The 19917-nt window shown below is 45.1% G+C and overlaps 1 protein-coding gene across 1 annotated transcript in view; it reads left to right on the plus strand.

The window, feature by feature from the left end:
• The window catches only part of tmem260 (transmembrane protein 260), a 67018-nt gene that overhangs the window by 18490 nt on the left and 28611 nt on the right, over nucleotides 1-19917 (plus strand). The window contains exons 5-9 of the mRNA XM_063030857.1: nucleotides 2164-2277; nucleotides 2699-2878; nucleotides 3427-3467; nucleotides 4623-4709; nucleotides 7895-8009. Coding sequence (XP_062886927.1) covers nucleotides 2164-2277; nucleotides 2699-2878; nucleotides 3427-3467; nucleotides 4623-4709; nucleotides 7895-8009 — 537 coding nt within the window. The remainder of the gene's footprint in view (nucleotides 1-2163; nucleotides 2278-2698; nucleotides 2879-3426; nucleotides 3468-4622; nucleotides 4710-7894; nucleotides 8010-19917) is intronic.

Consider the following 19917-nt stretch of genomic DNA (forward strand, 5'->3'; position numbering starts at 1 on the left):
ACAGTGGTAACAGGAAGAGGGCATGTCTTGAATGGTGAGGTTCCTTTGTGAGGGATGGGTCCTTCTTGAGGCCCTGCCTCACTAAGATGGCGGCAAGGACTTTGCCTGTGCTGGAGCTGGCTGAACTCTGTGTGGCCTTCTGTGATCCTGTGCATTGGAGCTTCCATACCTGACAGTGATGCACTCAGCAACAATGCTCTCCACTGAACGTCTGTAGAAATTTGCAAATTCCTAACAACGTGGAGATGCTAGAAGGCCTTCTTTATGATTGCATCCATCATTTTTTAGGTCCAGGAAGATCCTATGAGATGTCGACACCCAGGAACTTAATGTTGCTCACCCTTTCCACCACTGAACTCTGAATGAGCACTGTCATATGTTCCCCTGACTTCCTTTTTCTGAAGTCCACAATCACTTCCTTGGACTTGCTGATGTTGAGCGTGAGGTTGTTGCTGCGATGCTACTCTACCAGCTGATCTGCTGTGCCTTCAGGTTAGATGGTGGCAAACCTGGATGCAGTAGCCACTCCAGGTCGAATCAAAGATGAATTTGTTAATCCTGTACATCTTCTTTTATGATTGCAAGTCACTGGTGGGTATTAAGAACTTCGAGTACTACAGGACTATCCCATCAGCGAGTTGCTTGATACTGATGAAACTGGACTTACTGCATACTGTTGTGTTGTCACCTGAACTTGTTGTGTACCATTGTGCTGTGATTGCTTTGGACATTTTTATTGGGATCACAAGACCCTGTTGGACATTGGGAACATAATATACTGCAAGTCCAGTTCACTGGTTCAATGGCTGTTGGCGGGGAAGCTGTGCTGTCTCGGTTGTGTCAAGGACTATGTCAAAGCCCTGGGTTGCTCGCCTGTTGCAGCCACCCAGGAGAGGCTACTCCAAGGCAATGTGAGAGAGCCTGTGTGGACACACTGGAATCGGTACTGGGTTAGGACCTGACTTCTTCCTTCAGTGCTGCCCTTCAGTGTTAGCTTGTTACTGCCCTCGGGTGTTTCTTTTGTGAAAGAACAAGCTGGACAAGACTACAGTCATGCCACTCAGAGACTTGGGCTATATTTTTTTTTAATTTGTGGCTGCACGTTTTTCAGAAATTGGAGCCATATGTGCTATTTGTGCTATGTGCTCCGTGCAGCTGGTAACGTGATTTGTACCTTGACCCCAGAGGAACACTGTTTTGTTTGACTGTATTTATGTAAGGTTGAATGACAATTAAACTTGAACTTGAGTGGTGCCACCTGTGAGCCTATAAGTGGCATTTGGACCATGCTTACCACATGGCCATGAGTTAGAGAGAGACTAGAGCAGTGGGCTAAGTACGTATCTGTGAGGTGTAGGAAGAAAGCCCTTAACTCCGAATGGAGTCATCGGGACGCCGTCATGACGGCGTTTTTTTAGCAGGCTTTCTTATTTTTATGAGGTCGAGTTGCTAGCTTGACGCTCAGCTCAGCACGGATGGAAAGTGTGCAAGGGAGCCGGCTGGATTTGACCTCTGGAGCCTTCGCTCGGAAGTCCGGCGCTGATGCCACTACGCCACCAGCCGGCAATCTGTGAGATGTACCTATGTTGATTATCACTGAGGAGGGGATGTTATCACTGATCCTCACTGACTGTGATGGGCCGGGAGCAGCACCAGCCCCACATGCCTGGCAGATCAGACAAAGCAAACGTATATAGCTTGTCATGTGAAATGGAGGCAGTGGTGAAGACTCTCCTCTGACATGCCTAGGAACATGTAACAAGACAGGAGACATGACAGAGGAACTGGTCATCTCAGCTTCATTTATTGGCTCCCCATAAAATCTTCTATCATTCAAACATATAACTTGTTTGAACATGTCTTCTTACACAAAAGAAATCCCTTGTTGTCTTTTTAAGACCAGACTTGAAGTATTGTGTACACTGTAAGAAGAATGTGGTTGCACTGGAGAGAGTGCAGAGGAGATTCACCAGGATGTTGTCTGGATTGGAGAACTTTAGTTATAGTGAGAAACTGGATAGGTTGGGCATGTCTTCAATTACCTAGAAGTATGCCTTACACTTCAAACGTGATTGGCATCTCTATCAAATCCTTATCACTGGGAGAGTCTTTGGGCATTTGTTAAGGCAACATAACTGTAATAAGTGTGTTTTCTGTTTACAGATTTCTCTACTGGGTGCATTCTGCTGTGGCCTGAGTCTCTGTAATCAGCACACAATTATTCTGTACGTGATGTGTATTGTTCCATGGGTGTTGCTTCGATTATTCAGAGAAAAGGTAGAATATTACTCACAGATGCCTTTTGCATCTCCCAACCTCTGCCAACGACATCTCTATTCTCTTCTCTTCCCCACTCTCCCTGCTACGTTCTTCACCTTTAACTTCCCTCCCTGTCCCTGCTACGTTCTTCACGTTTAACTTTCCCTCTCTCTTACCTTACACTTTCCTCTTCTACTCTGTCCCCCACCTTCTACGGCTGCTCTTGATCTTGTACTCTCTGCCATGGCCATTCTCCATTCTCTTCTGTTTGATTGCAACGTCGCTGCTATCTCTGTGTTTCTGTCCCCCTCAACCCTCCCCTCCCTTCCCCCATCCTCCCCCCTCCACTCCTATCTCAGTGTTGTGTTTAGCTGTGTTATGTTTGTATTATCCTGACTGTGGAATAGCTAAGTCAACATTTCTGTTCCATTCACATCAGGAGTTGTCCATGTGTGCTGTCCAGTGGTTGGGCATGAGTTTTGGAACTGGCCTGCTGCCTTACCTGTATCTGCCCATCTCATCTTACCTCAATCAGGCACGCTGGAGCTGGGGAGACCAAACCACCTTGAGAGGCTTCAGCACCCACCTGCTGCGGGAGGAGTATGGCACCTTCAATCTGGTACAGTCTATCCTCTAAGTGCCTCTCTGGGCTTTAGGAGCTGCGGCGTTATAGACCCAAATTAGAAGATCGGGGCTGTACATCAGGGTTTGGCAGGTGTTAGTAACTTAAGGAAAAATAGTGAATTCCCTCCTGTATTGATCAAACCAAAATTTGCTTGTTGGTTATCCAGTGACAATATTCCAGTACTAGTATTTTCCTCAATCCTGCTAGTCCACAGACGAACTGTGGTACACAATGTCCTTCATGCCAATGTCCATTAGCAACGTGATAACGTTTTTGAATTGGATACATCTTTTAAATTCACTCATTTGCTCCTCAGATGCACAGTCCCAGCATTTCACTCACCATCATTTCCACATTCCTCACATTCCCCACACCGGCTTGCGGGAACTTTTCAGTCAGTGCCTCAACTTCCTTTGAACTTTCAAGATCCCCCATAATTGATCAATGGATTTCTCGCTTCTGGGGAATCTATACAGGTGGAGTTCTTTAAAATCAGAAAGGTTAATGAAAATGTTTCCTGATTGAACTTCATTTGTTTCTAGGCCAAATATGAGGCGAGTTCAGGACTTCTGCATGTCTGGAGGTGAGTGGAGGGTGTTGTTTCTACATTTGCTCAGTCTGTGTCCTCGGTGTCCTTGTTAACACACTCTGCTCAGTCTGTGTTCAGTCTTCATGTTTCCACACTCTGTCTGTGCCCCCGGTCTGCACACTAACCCAGGCAATAGTACATGGCTGAGACTCATTTATTGTTATTGAACAGAAAGGAAATTCATTTAGTGTCCATTGTATCGTCCTGGTCTTTGTTTATAAAACAAGTGTTGTTAACTGAGTTTTTGTGCTTAATTTGAGTGGGATTGAATTTTGTTTAGATTATGAAATGTCAAATTGCTCTCCTATTCGCATTTAACTGCACCTGTGGGCAATGTTACAGCATGTGCTGAGAGAACTGAATTAGAAACGGTAATATAGGTCAGTGGGGTATGGGGTTGGATTCGATGCCACACCCACCAGTGTCACTGGATGGGATAGCATTGTGGAGTCACCAAGAGCATGGACACAGGAACAGCATCTACTGGCATAACACAGTGGGGTGAGTAACAGCTCTCTCTGCAAGTATCAGTGGATTGTCCAATAGAAACACAATACAAGATTGAAATCTGAGGGATAGTGAGTTGCTGCCTGACAGTACCAGGATGAAAGTTCAGCTCTGACCTCAGGAGGTGTCTGTGTGGAGTTTGTACATCATATCCCCTGACCTCACAAGTGTCCTCCCTGATCTCAAAGCCTTGTGGGTTCATAGGTTAGGTGCCTGCTGGAAATTGACCCTGGTGTGTAGGTCAATGGTAGAAATTGGAATCTCTGAAGAATAAAAATGGTGTTAATGTGGAACAGGTGGAGGTGGACAGTTGATGGTCAGTCTGGACTGGGTGGACGAAGGATCTGCTTTCGTGCCATCTTCTTTCATAACTCACTATGCTTTGTGCAAGTGACTGCTCTCGGGTACAATTTCATATTTGTCCTCCGACCTTTTGTATACTCTGACTATTGTGCCGTATGTGTTTTGCTATTTTAAATGCTGGTTGTTTTTGTATTGAAGGGTCTACGTGAATTAATGTGAGGGGACAGAGCAGTTTGTATATTTAATTACCTAACATTAAAGTTGAGTAGAAGAAGGAAAGTAATCACAGTGGACCACACGGTCACAAAGTTAATGCCTGTATTCTTCTGCTCCCTGTAGTTACCAGATGATGCAAATAAAGACTGAGCTGACAGCATTTGGGGCGGCCTTGGCACTCGTGGCCATTCCGCTACAGGGCCTTAAAAGGTATGACCCATAGTTCCTGACTGTGCACAATCTCTGTCTTTGTACTCCATTTTCCCCGTCTCTTAGTAGGACATGTGCTCACCAGCCACTGGCATCCCTGCAGTCGCTGTACATCTTTATTTATTCATTTATTTTTATTTAGAGGTACAGTGCGGTTTCAAGGGCCTTCTAGCCCAGCAACCCCCGACAACCTCGATTTAACCTGATCACAGTTTCAACGACCAGTTAACCTACTTGGTATGTCCTTGGACTGTGGGAGGAAACCGGAGAAGCCGGATCAGACGCATGGGGAGGACGTAGAGAGACTCCTTGCAGTGGATGCTGGGATTGAACTCTGAACTTCAGTGCCCTGAGCTACAGTGGTGTGGTGCTAACTGCTACACTACTGTGCACCTCATCGATCATTGAAGTGTCATAACAGGGTCCAGGAAATAATGAAAAAGTTTGTGGAATGCTAGTCGTTATACATAGAGGACTAGAGAACACGATGGTTGTCGTGAAACTGTAGCAGTACAAAGCCCTATCTGGGCCACACTGGAGTTCTGATGAAGTTGTAGGCATCACACATTGTGTGGAGTATAGTGCACACAGAAAGTGACCTCAGTACCACTTTCCTCTATGAACCCTTATAACTTGCTTCCTTCAGTAACAGAAATAAACATAAGAACATAAGAAATAGGAGCAGGAGTAGGCCATCCAGCCTATTGAGCCTGCCCCGCCATTCAGTAAGATCATGGCTGATCTGTCCTTAAACTCAGCTCCATCTACCTGCCTTTTCCCCATAACCCTTAATTCCTCTACTATGTAAAAATCTATCTAACTGTATCTTAAATATATTTAGTGAAGAGGCCTCAACTGCTTCCCTGGACAGAGAATTCCAGATTCACCACTCTCTGGGAAAAACAGTTTCTCCTCACCTCCGTCCTAAATCTTCTCCCCTGAATCTTGAGGCAATGTCGCCTAGTTCTAGTCTCACCTACCAATGGAAACAACTTTCCTACTTCTATCTTATCTATTCATTTCAAGATTTTATATGTTTCTATAAGATCCCCTCCCATTCTTCTGAATTCCAGAGAGTATAGTCCCAGGCGACTCAATCTCTCCTCATAGGATAACCCCTTCATCTCTGGAATCAACCTGGTGAACCTCCAAAGCCAGTATATCCTTCCTTAAGTATGGAGACCAGAACTGCACACAGTACTCCAGGTGCGGTCTCACCAGTACCCTGTGTAGTTGCAGCATGATCTCCCTGCTCTTGAACTCAATCCCTCTAGCAATGAAGGCCAATATTCTGTTTGCCTTCTTAATAACCTGTTGCACCTGCAAGTCAACTTTTTGGGATTCATGCACAAGCACTCCCAAGTCCCTCTGCATAACAGCATGTTGCAATCTTTCACCATTTAAATAATAATGCTCTTCTATTATTCCTTCCAAAGTGGATGATCTCGCATTTACCAACGTCGTATTCCATCTGCCAGACCTTGGCCCACTTACTTAACCTATCTATATCCCTCTGCAGACTCTCCACATCCTTTGTACAATTTGCTTTTCCACTCAGTTTAGTGTAATCAGTAAATTTTGCTACGCTACACTCTGTCCCCTCTTCCAAATCATCAATGTAAATTGTAAACAGCTGCGGGCCCAGCACCAACCCCTGCGGCACCCCACTCACCACTGACTGCCAGCCGGAGAAACACCCATTTATACCAACTCTCTGCCTTCTATTGGTTAACCAATCCACTATCCATGCCAATACACTTCCTCCAGCTCCATGCATCCGTATCTTACTTATAAGTCTTTTGTGCAGCACCTTATCGAACACCTTCTGGAAATCCAAGTATACGACATCCACCTGTTCCCCTCTATCCACTGCACTCATTATGTCCTCAAAGAACTCCAGTAAGTTTGTCAAACAGGACCTGCCCTTTCTGAATCCATGCTGCGTCTGTCTAATGGAACCACTCCTTTCTAAACGTTTCGCTATTTCTTCCTTAATGACAGCTTCAAGCATTTTCCCGACTGCAGATGTTAAGCTAACTGGCCTATAGTTGCCCGTCTTTTGCCTACATCCTTTTTTTCTTAGTCTGTCTTGAATATATTGAATAAGTAAATATATTAAATAATCCTTGTAGGCTGACTGATGCTTCACAAGGTCCGCCATTCTTCAGGTGCTTGAATTGGATTTCTCATCTCAAACCTGAATGGGTAACTCTTATTTTGAGACTGTGACCCTTGGTTCAAGACTCCTCAGCCAGAAGACACATCTGTTAAGCCCGATGAAAATCTTGTCTATTTCTGTCTGATCCACCACGATCTTACTGAATGTTAGAGCAGGCTGAAGGTGCTACACAGCCAGTCCCTGATGCTGTTTTGCCTGGTCTTGGTTACCACATCATGAGCAGCAAATGCAGTGCTCTAACAAACCTCCACATCACCTGGAAGGGGGACAGGGAACCTTTAAATTGGAACACATGAAGTGTGGCATCCCCTGCCCTTAATGTGGTGTTGCCATGACTAAAGAGGAGAGCAGGGGATGGTCATATAATGAGAGAATCAGAAGATCATACAACTCATGGCATGGAACGTGGGGATTCTACTCTCTGTATCCATGGTAACCAACAACAGTTGGTTAAATCCCACTTCATAGCTTCTGGTCCCTAGCATTTTGGGTTTTGGGCAGTGTTTAAAATGTGGTGAAGGTTTCTGCCACCACTGCCTTTTCCAGCAGTCAGATCCAGAACTTTGCTGTTTATTGAGTGGGGGTGGTGGTGGGGCTTCTGCTGGTGCAAGTGAGGGGGATGGTGAGGGTTGATGCTTGTGGGAGTGGGGAAGGGGGGCTTTGGGTTCTGATATTACACCATTCATTCTTGGGATTCTTGTTTTGTGGATGTCTCTGAAAAGTAAGAATTTCAGGTTGTGTACTATATACATTATCTGATATCTTGAATGCTTTTAACACTTCTGTAATTCGGTTAATTACCAAATCAGGCCCTTCTAGTTAATGCCCTCTCTGCTAAGGGGAAAGGGACATTCCTCCCTCCCTATCTAACACCCTCCTTGATCTGAACTGTCTTTGTCCCCCATCTGTGAAATGTTGTCATGCTCAGAATGTAGATGTCTGGTGGTTTGTGGCTGTGATGGAACAGATGGACTTGTTGAGGGTCTGGATTGTTATGTGTTTGCAGGAGCTCCCCTCAGTCCTCGGTCTTGTGGCTTTTCACTGTGATGCTGTGCTCCTACTCCTTGTTCTTCTCCTGGAGAGCTAACCTGGACATTACCAAACCTCTCTTTATCGGTGTGGTGAGTGTCTTAGTGATTTATCGAGTGTATTTGATAATGCGATGAGATGTGTTTAGCGTGTGATTCACTTTGTAGTGTGCTATAACTCCAACTGATTTACAGTACATTTTGTACAGTGCCAGTGCTATTGCTCTATTGGTTTCATATTACCTGACGTGCCAACTGTTCACGCACACATGAGGAAATCTGCAGATGCTGGAAATTCAAGCAAACACACAAAATGCTGGCAGAACGCAGCAGGCCAGGCAGCATCTATAGGAAGAGATACAGTTGATGTTTCAGGCCGAGACCCTTCGCTTTCAGTTAGTCCTGACGAAGGGTCTCGGCCTGAAACATCGACTGTGCTTCTTCCTATGGATGCTGCCTGGCCTGCTGCGTTCCGCCAGAATTTTGTGTGTGTTGCCAACTGTTCAATCTGATGATCACATTTTTCCAGGTATGAGCCAGCATAAGTAAACAAAAACAAATGACCACAGCGTCACTGAGCCATTGGTAAATTTATTGAAATAAAAGAAAAGCACGTGGCATGTTGGAGCAGCAGTCACCGCTGTGAGCCCCAGGGTCTCAGGTTGCTGGCCACGATGTTCTCCCTGTGATCGTGTGCGTCTCCACGAGGGGCTCCTCTTTCTCCCACATCTCAAACTCATGCTAGTAGATTCATTGGGTTCTATCAATTACCTTTGGTGTAGGTCAGTGGCAAAAATATCAACAGGGAAGTTGATGAGAGTGAAAAAGAGGGGAAATGGGATTGCTGTGCTGGGAACTAACATGGACCTGATGGAACAATTAACGTCATATTGAAGGATATGCTATAGTTTAGGCACTGGATGGTCATTCAGTAGTCGTGTGTCTCTCTTGAACCTGCTGGGTGGAAGACTCTCAATAGTTAGAAAGGTTGTCCGTCTCCGTAGACCCTGTAATTATCCCCATGGCACATCCATCTGCTGGTTAGCTTTCATATTCAACTCTCGGAGTAAACAAATCCTGAAATCAACCTAAACTTCCCCTTGTGTCTTGCTTCCCTTTCTTATGCTCTCGGTTCACTTTGGGGTTAACCTCAGTATATTTTAGGTCCCTCCTGGTTCAGGCTCTGACCCAGGTCAGTTTCCTATTACCTCTCGGCACTGCTGTTAGGGCATAGTTTTCCTGTATCTTGGTGACAAAATCTGAATGCAATTCGAGGTGCTACCAAGATTGAAGCCTAAAGGTCAGCATTCTCTATTCTAGTTCATTTATTGTTGTCATAGGCAATAGACTCACGGTATAAATGCCTTCTTATTTAGCATATTGAAGCAGCAGTGCAGTACATTGCAAACATGACAACATTAATTTAATTTAAATATTTTAAAAATATTTGTGCACAAAAAATAAACAAAAAAAATCAAAATAACTACTTGTCAGTTCTGCTGCAGAGAAAGTGATTGAGGTGTCATGCTGTTGTAACAGTCTGGAGTTGAAGTAAGAATACTGGGTGAAATTTAGCCCCAGTGCTGCACGGATTTGAGGTTGTAGCATTTCACCACACTAGACCTGGCAGTGTAGTGAGATTGGCAGTGAGCTGCCTTGAGGAACGGGGTTGTAGAAAACAGAACTTGCTGTGCTTCACAATGTGGAGGGGAGAGAAAGAGAATGTCAGACAAAATGAAAATGTTCAGTGAAAAGATGTTGCTTCTGTTGTTGCTGACCTGCCTCACACTTTCTGTTATTAAATGTTCTTCTGTTTTATAATAATTCCAAGAAGGAGTGAATATTCACAAGTGGAACTCCTGCCTCAGCAAGGACCTGGACCCATTGCAATTTGCTTATCGCCACAATAGGTCAACGGCAGATGCAATTTCAGTGGCTCTCCACGCGGCTTTAGAGCACCTAGAAAACACAAATACATATGTCAGGATGCTGTCCATCAACTATAGCTCAGCATTTAATACCATCATTCCCACAATCCTATTGAGAAGTTGCAGAACCCAGGACATCTTCAAGGAGCGGTGTCTCGGAAAGGCAGCGTCCATTATTAAGGACCTCCAGCAGCCAGGGCACGCCCTTTTCTCACTGTTACCACTAGATAGGAATTACAGTAGCTTGAAGGCATGCACTTAGTGATTCAGGAACAGCTTCCTCCCCTCTGCCATCCAATTCTTAAATGGTCATTGAACCCTTGGCCACTACCTCACTTCTTTTAATATATAGTATTTCTGTTTTCTGCACGTTTTGTAATCTATTCAATACACCTATACACTGTATAAGGTATACTGAATAAGATTTATTTCTTTCTTCTATATTATGTGTTGCATTGAACTGCTGCTGCTAAGTTAACAAATTTCACGTCACATGCCAGTAATAATAAACCTGATTCTGATTTTAGCTCAGCTACAGTGTTGCTTTAAGTGGTCATCACTAGGGAGGGAACTTGAGCTTAAAATGACGTAACCAAGAGATGTAACACAGGAAGAGAGTATAGAGATTGTAATGGGGTTGGAGAACACAGGTTGCAGAGAAAGGGTGGGTCAAGGCTATTGCAAGACATGAAACCAAGAAATCCAGTCATAAAATAAACACAAGTTGGTGTTGATTACCAATTACAGTGGATTTCAGTTAATTGGGATCAGTGGGTCCAGTGCATTATGGCTCAACTAAGTGGCTGCCTCAGTTAGCTGAAGTTTCATGGAAGTTGTTAAAAAAACAAACTACCATTTAAATGAGAAACAAATGAGAAATACTGAACAAATTAAAACACTACCAAAACTACTACAGTACTATAAAACTGTATTAGTTCCTAATAGTAATCGATGGAGGAATTCATCCAGTGTACGCATTCTTTCGATTGCAATGAACAAAACCAGCATAGACATCTAGTTTAGATAATGGACCGCCTTTGTACGATGTTTTTGTTGATTGCATCTTCCAAATCTTCATTTTCATTGTAACGTTAAAGATGATTACTGATACCTTCAAATTCTTCGTAGTCCCTAACCTGTTTAAGTAGTGAAATAGTTTTGTTTTCACTTTATACTTTATACTTTATTGTCGCCGAACAATTAGTACTAGAACGTACAATCATCAGTGATATTTGAATCTGCGCTTCACACTCCCTGGATTACAAATATTAAATATCAAAAATATTAAAAATAGTTAAAATTAGTAAATACTAAAAATTTAAATTATAAATCATAAATAGAAAATAGAAAAATGAGAAGTAAGGTAGTGCAAAAAAACCGAGAGGCAGGTCCGGATATTTGGAGGGTACGGCCCGGATTCGGTTCAAGATCCATTCAGCAGTCTTATCACAGTTTTAGATTATTTTAAGTTATCATTTAGATTATCACACCCGGCCATTTGTGACAGCTCCAAGCCTAAGTGCTTGAAACCACAAGTAAGCAAAGCAGTTCTGAATTGTCTTACTGCATATTGCTCACCAGTTATCAGTGACAAATATCACTGCTTTCTGAACACAAACACATGCAACTGATGCTATTTTAAAAATTGTTTGCTTCTAAACACAGTGCAGGGTTTAACGGCCACACAGGTGCACGTGTTGACGCTGGTTAGAAGTTGCCCAGCAACAATCTCCTGCCCCAATTAGGTGGCATAGTGTCCCAAAGAAATGAAGGGAATCCTGGCTATTTTCTCAAGTAGATTCTGTTCTTCAAGAGCTGCCACGATTACCGATGGCCCAGGCCCAACTAACTAGAATCCATTGTATATGGATGGTGGTTGAACAGATTTTGGTACAAAATTTTGAATAGAAATGTCAGTTTTAGATGAGGTTGTTTTACTTTATGGAAGATAGTGCATTGCAGTATTTGGGTTTGAGGTGACAAAGGCATGGACAAGTGGTTCGGCAGCGGATGCTCTGGGTGGGGGTGCACAATATGGTACAGAGGTAGATTTGGTTAGTTTTGATGATGTAAGATGGGACATTTATATGATGTCAGCCTCAGTGCATGGGGATGGAATAGAATTATTTGCTGCAAAGTTGAATTTGTGGAGGATACCAAAGACAGTACTTCCATTCTATTCAACTTTTAACTTCAGAAGGTTTCAGCTGATACACAGACTGAGAGCAAGCATGGCTTGTTTTATTTGACTATATACAATTAACACAAATCATTATTAATGTGATAACTCTTTTGGATCGGAAGGCTTGAGTTATCAAGAGACATTGAATAGGTTGGTTCTTTTCCCCCTGGAATGAAGGTGAATGATTGAGGGATATAAATTATGAGAGATGTAGCCAGAGTCTGTTTCCCTTGGCGGGATATCAAAAACTACAAGGCATAGGCTAAAGGTGAGAGGGATGAGTTCTGAGGGGCACATTTTTCACACTGTATAGTCGGTAGTTGCAGAGCAGACCCGATGGGACGAATAGCCTAATTCTGCTCCTATGCCCCGTGGTATCTGGAATGTGCTGCCAGAGGAGGGTGATAATAGTTTAGAGCCATCTTCACAAGAACTGGAATAAGCAAGGCATAAAGGGAAATGGAATTAAACCAGACCACTGGGTCCTAACGAAGGGTCTCGGCCTGAAACGTCGACTGTACCTCTTCCTAGAGATGCTGCCTGGCCTGCTGCGTTCACCAGCAACTTTGATGTGTGTCACTGGGATTTGTGTAGTTGGTACAGATGCAGTGGGCCAGCAGAACTCTGTGGCTGTAAGAGTAAATCGAATAACAGATAGTGAAGAGAACAAAAGAACATGAATGAAAGTTAGTGAACCTGAAAAGAGATGAACCCCCAAGGTCCCCCAAAAATGAGAGTGAGAAATTATTAATTATAACTAATGTAGCACCTCATTTAGAGCATTCTGTATGATTTCGGTCTTCCTTTATTAAACAAAATGTACTTGCACCGAGTGGGTGCAGTCAATTTAAAGAGTGGTTTCTGGAATTGCAAGCCTGTGATCTAAAGAGAGTTAAGTAAGTTCTCTGGAGTTTAAAAGATTGTTTTGTTTCATGATTTTTTTTTCTTTCAAAGCAGTACTCCCCAACCACCAGGCCGCAAAGCATGCGCTACCAGGCCGTGAGGAAACAATATGATTTGGCGATATGAAACGATATGAGTCAGCTGCACCTTTCCTCATTCCCTGTCACGCCCACTGTTGAACTTGAACCCACGTGAGGTCATTACCCGCATGAGGTTATCAGTCAGTCATTAACCTACAACTACTCGATGAGTAAAAAACAAACATCGCTTGAGAGTTTCTTTGGAAGAGGTGGTAGGGGACATAAAAGATACAAGATGGCACCAGTATCTGGCGACTCTGTGCGTGCTCTCCCAAACAAACTGCCCTCTACACTATCCTATACCCGAGAAACCCTTCTGAACCTCCAATCTGCTACATCTAGCAAGATCAACAACACCCTGGCGAAGCTACTGACCCAGCTGGAGATCACCACGCCAGAATTGCTTCTTCAACTACAGACCGCACCTGGACCCGACCAGCGAGGCCTGGTCTGAGGCCCACCAAGTTCCCAGAGACCCGCGGCCTGCTACCGTGCCGGAGCGCTTGGAGACACGGCCCATCCCGAATAGCACCTCTGGAGCAGAGAACCACACAGAAGTGACGTCGGAGACCTCAAGGTGCCCCGGACGCTTCCCCAGAGTGACCACCGTAAAACTCCGTTGGTGGACATCCAAAACTGCCGGAAGTGAGGCCTCCGCTGCCGACCTCGGAAATCAAGCCCGAGGCTCGGCTGGAGCGGAGGCCTCTGCAACCGTGACTCAGCTCACTGACTTGTTTCAGCCAGGAGCCCGGCCCTCCGGGATTAAGTGTCCACTTTGGGGCCCAACCCAATAGACAGCCTGCGCCCCCGGCAGCTGGAAGTGGCAGCGGAGCCTCCCCCGTCACTCGGCCCGACCCGGAGCGCCCGATGACACGACCCGCCGATCGATCCCCGTGGGACGCGTCCACCAACCTCAAAGACCTGCCAACAACACACTGCATCGATGGAAACCTGGAAAGATGCACTATTTACTGAGGAAGTATGGGAAAAGAGCTGGGCTGCTGGTCAGATTGAAGCTGAGGGGCTTTAGGGTCGCTATGCCCACCATCCTACTAGCTAATGTGCAAGCCATAGAGAACAAGGTGGATGATCTTAAAGGGAGACTCACCTATTGCAGGGAGATGCAGAACTGCTGTGTATTCTGTTTCACCGAGACCTGGCTCTCCCCTGCCACCCCCGACTGTGCCATCCGACCGGAGGGATTTTCGATCCATCGGATGGACCGCACGGCGTCTTCGGGCAAGACGAGGGGATGTGGTGTCTGCCTACTGATCAACAATGGGTGGTGCTCGGACACAGTGGCACTGACAAACTCCAGCAGCCCAGACCTGGAACACCTGTCGGTGAAGTGTCGTCCCTACTATCTGACACAGGAATTCACCTCGGTCATACTGACAGCGGTCTACATTCCCCCCCAGGTGGACGTGGAATGTGCTCTGAACATACTGTATGCCAACATCAGTGAACTTGAGACCAGGTATCCGGAGACTTTAACCAGGCCAACTTCAGAAAGGCGCTGCCAAAGTTATACCAACATGTCTCCTGCTCCACTAGAGGCCCGAATATACTTGACCACTGCTACACAGCAGTTAAGGATGCCTACAGTTCCATCCCACGGCCTCACTTCGGAAAATTGGACCATCAGGCCGTACTCCTCCTCCTGGCTTACAAACAGAAACTGAAGCGGGAGGTCATGGTGTCAAAAGTAGTGTCGTGTTGGACGGAGGAAACGGATGAAGGTCCTCCGTGACTGCTTTGAATCGGTGGACTGGTTAGTATTCAAGGACTCAGCAGCTAACCTCGATGAGTATGCCTCAGCTGTCACGGACTTTATTTGGAAATGCACAGAGGACTGTGTGTCTCGCAAGACGATCCGGGTATTCCCTAACCGGAAACCTTTGATGAATTATGAGGTCAAGTCCCCTTTGAAGGCTAAAGCTGCGGCTTTTAGGTCTGGGAATACCAGTCGCTACACAGAATCCAGGCGTGAACTCCGGAAAGCCAATCAATAACTGTGGCGCTTCTCTTCCTGACGAACTTAATGTATTTTACGCAACATTCGAACAGAAGAGGCACGTCCCGCTCCCTCCGGATGAAATGGACCTGGTGGCATCGAGATTCATCGTCACCAAGGAGGACGTTAGAAGGGCCTTTCTGTAGATAAATCCAAGGAAAGCAACGGGCCCAGATGGCATCCCGGGACGGGTTCTCCGGGCCTGTGCGAGCGAGCTAGCTGGAATGTTTGCTGACATCTTCATCTGCTCCTTGCTTCAGTCTAAGATCCTCTCATGTTTTAAGAAGGCAACGATAATCCCAGTGCCGAAGAAGAGCAAGGTGGCATGCCTGAATGACTATCGACCTGTGGCTCCGACATCAATTGCTATGAAGTGCTTCGAGCGATTGGTTATGGCACACATCAACCACAGCCTACCGGTCAACCTCGACGCTTTGCAATTCGCCTACCAGAGCAACAGGTCAATGGCAGATGCCATCTCTCTGGCCCTACATTCCTCCTTAGAACACCTGGAGAATAAAGACGCATACGTAAGGCTCCTTTTCATTGACTACAGCTCTGCCTTTAATACCGTCATTCCAAATAAACTGATTCCTAAGCTCCGGAACCTGGGCCTTAGCACTCAGATCTGCAGCTGGATCTTCAATTTCCTCACAGACAGGATCCAGGCTGTAAAAATAGGGGACAAGCTCTCCTCTACAATCACTCTGAGCACCAGTGCCCCACAAGGCTGTGTACTCAGCCCCCTGCTGTACTCACTGTACACCCATGATCGTGTAGCCAAGTTTCCATCAAACTCAATATATAAGTTTGCTGATGACACCACAGTTGTAGGCCGTATCTCGGGTAATGATGAGTTTGAGTACAGAGAGGAAATTAAGAATCTGGTGGCATGGTGCGAAGACAATAACCTATCCCTCAGTGTCAGCAAGACGAAGGAATTGGTTGTTGACTTCAGAAGGAGTAGTGGACCGCACGACCCAATTTACATCGGTGGTGCGCAAGTGGAACAGGTCAAAAGCTTTAAGTTCCTTAGGGTCAATATCACAAATGACCTGACTTGGTCCAGCCAAGCAGAGTTCACTGCCAAGAAGGCCCACCAGCGCCTTTACTTCCTGAGGAAGCTGAAGAAATTTGGCCTGTCCCCTAAAATGCTCACTAATTGTTATAGATGCACCGTAGAAAGCATTCTTCTAGGGTGCATCACAACCTGGTATGGAAGTTGTCCTGTCCAAGACTGGAAGAAGCTGCAGAAGATCGTGAACACGGCGCAGCACATCACACAAACCAATCTTCCGTCCGTGGACTCACTTTACACCGCACGCTGTCAGAACAGTGCTGCCAGGATAATCAAGGACACGACCCACCCAGCCAACACACTTTTTGTCCCTCTTCCCTCCGGGAGAAGGCTCAGGAGCTTGAAGACTCTTACGGCCAGATTTGGGAACAGCTTCTTTCCAACTGTGATAAGACTGCTGAACGGATCCTGACCCGGATCTGGGCTGTACCTTCCAAATATCCGGACCTGCCTCTCGGGTTATTTTGCACTACCTTACTTCCCCTTTTCTATTTTCTATGTATGATTTATAATTTAAATTTTTAATATTTACTATTGATTTGTACTCCAGGGAGCACGAAGCGCAGAATCAAATATCGCTGTGATGATTGTACGCTCTAGTATCAATTGTTTGGCAACAACAAAGTATAAAGTATAAAAGGCCTAACGGTGATGATAATGCAGAGACAGCTGAGGCTGAAACTGCAAAAAAACAGAAAGCTTCCTTCAACAGAAAATACGACGAGTCGCTCATAAAATATGACTTTATTGCGACTGGTGACTCACACGCTCCAAGCCCCCTGTGTGTGATATGTGGAGACAAGCTGCCTAATGAGGCAATGAAGCCCTCAAAATTGCTTCGGCACTTTGGGTCCAAACACCCTGCACTTAAAGACAAACCGTTGAGTTTTTTGTGCAGAAAAAACGTGAGCAAACGGGACAGAAGCAAGTGCTGAGAGTCACCACCTCCACAAATGCTGCTGCTCTGAGAGCGTCGTACTTAGTGGCTGGCCGTATTGCTAAGGCTAAGAAGCCTTTCACTGTTGGTGAAGAATTGATTCTGCCTGCTGCCAAGGACATGTGCGGTGAACAGTTGGGAGAAGTTGCAGCTAACAAGATGGCACAGGTTTCTCTTTCATCTACCACAGTTTCACGGAGAATCGATGACATAGTGGAGGACATCAAAGCACCGCTATTGGAACGGCTTAACGAATCACCATGGTATGCTATCCAGGTCGACGAGTCTACCGATATCGACAGCAAGGTTTATGTGCGATATATATTTCAAGACGATGTGCACGAGGATATGTTGTGTGCACTGCCGCTGTCAACTGGGGCAGAACTATTCAAGTCTTTGAATGACTACATGTCAGGCAAACTGGACTGGTCATTCTGTGTTGGAATATGCACAGACAGGGCTGCAGCTATGACTGGACAGCTGTCTGGTTTCACTACCCGAGTCAAAGAGATTGCTCCTGAATGCCAGTCTACACACTGTGTCATACACAGGGAAGTGCTGGCTAGCCGAAAAATGTCACCTGATCTTAACAACGTATTGAGTGACGTTGTTGAAGTTATCAATCACATCAAAGCAAAAGCCCTTAACTCGCGTCTGTTTGAGCAGCTTTGCGAGGAAATGGATGCAGAGCACAAACGCCTTCTCTTACACACTGAAGTCAGGTGGCTATCAAGGGGGAGAGCCCTGGCCAGGGTTTTTGAGTTAAGAGAGCAGCTACAGAGATTTCTTTCAGGAAAAAAGTCACCACTGGCAGCACACTTCAGTGCCGAGGAGTGAATAGCGAAACTCCCTTATCTGTGTGACATTATCAACCTGCTCAATGAACTCAATTTGTCACTTCAGGGGAGAATGACAACTGTCTTCAAGTTGGCAGATAAAGTGTCTGCTTTCACAGCCAAACTGGAACTGTGGGGACGGCGAGTGGACAGGGGCATATTTGACATGTTCCCAACATTAGCTGGGATTTTGGGAGAGACTGAGGCTGCACTGTCCTTCTCACAGCTGGTGTGTGATCACCTATCTTCACTGTCGACAGAATTCGAGTGTTACTTCCCAACCGCAAATGACCCAAGACGTGCAAAGGAATGGGTCCGTGACCCATTTGTGAATGTCCTCAGTGAATCATCCATGTCAGAGCGGGAAGAAGATCAACTCTTCGAGCTTGCAAATGACGGTGGGCTGAAAAGTATGTTTGACATAACATCTCTGCTGGCATTCTGGATCAAAGTCAGGGCTGAATATCCTGAGATAGCCACGAAAGCACTGAAAACGTTGCTTCCATTTCCAACATCATATCTCTGCGAAGCGGTGTTTTCTGCAATGAATGCAACGAAAACTAAATTGCGGAATAGACTGGACATAAGGAACCCCCTTCGAGTATCGCTGTCTCCCATCACCCCTCGATGGGACCGTCTTGTTGCAGGGAAACAAGCCCAGGGCTCCCACTGATTCAGCAATATTGGTGTGTTGCAATAATTTTATATGTTCATACGAGGAAAATATGCGCTGTGTGTTTAATATCCAAACATTACTTAAAATGTTATGATGCTATTGACTTATAAGTGACTTATAACTGACTTGTCACTATATTCATGCGAGGAAAATATGCGCTGTCTGTTTAATATTAAATTCGTTAGATAAACCCTTTTAGAAATGAAATTGAGTGTATTAGCCACTTATAAGTGACTTATAGTTGACTTATCACCTATATTCCAGTCGTGATAACACCCCGTTGGCCGGTCCGCAAGAATATTGTCAATATTAAACCGGTCCGCGGTGCAAAAAAGGTTGGGGACCCCTGAACTGAAGCATTACCCATCCCTAATTTTTATTGAGAAGGCAGTGGTGAGTTGCCACCTTGAACCACTGGTGAAAGTGTTCCTGTAGAGGTGATAAGGTGGCAATTCCAGGATTTAGACCCAGCTGCAATGTAATAGGAGAAGGCAACGTGTGTGGCACATTGGTGTAGCTGGTAGAGCCTCTGCCTTTTAGTGCTGGAGACCCAGATTCAATCCTGATCCTGGGTGCTTTCTGTCTGAATGCCTCTCCCACCATCCAGGCCATGCTCTCTTCTTGCTGATATCAGCGGCAAAGAGGTTCAGGAGCCTTAAGTTCCACATCACCATGTTCAGGAACAGTTATCGCCCTTCAAGCATTAGGCTGCTGAACGTATGGATAATTTCACTCACCCCAACACTGAACACAACCTTTCGACTTTCTGTCAAGCACTCCAAAACTTGTCTTCTCGGTATTATTTATTTATAGACTTAACTTCTTATTGTATTTACACAGTTTGTTATCTTTTGAACATTGGTTTCTTGCCGGTCTTTGTTGTAGTTCTTCACTGATTCTATTTTATCTCTTTGTTCTACTGTGCATTCCTGCAAGAAAATGACTGTCAGGGTAATTATGGTGACATATGTGTAATTTGATAATAAATTTACTCTGAACTCTGATAGTAAGAATGGACCCATAGGCCAAGTCAGAATTTATTATTCTATGTCAATCTGGAATTATTGGAAAATGAGACATGGGGAAGAGTGTTTCAAACCTCTAAGCTGTCCTATCTTAGTGTCTGAAAAGCCGCTAATTTTTTGTTTCTCTTTCTTTTGTCATACTTGTGGAATCTCTTGTCATCTATTTTTATATTCCTTGCTAAATCACCCTTGCATTGTATTTTCTGTAACTCTTTGTGTGAATTTACCAAACTTGAGGCCTGCCAGTATTTTTCTGAGCACTCCGGTTATTTAAATAAAAAATTAGAAATACAGTAACAGGCCCTTCTGGCCCATTGAGACTGCGCCACCCAATTGCACTTG

The sequence above is a fragment of the Mobula hypostoma genome, chromosome 22 (assembly GCF_963921235.1).
Source record: "Mobula hypostoma chromosome 22, sMobHyp1.1, whole genome shotgun sequence".
Taxonomy (NCBI): Eukaryota; Metazoa; Chordata; class Chondrichthyes; order Myliobatiformes; family Myliobatidae; genus Mobula; species Mobula hypostoma.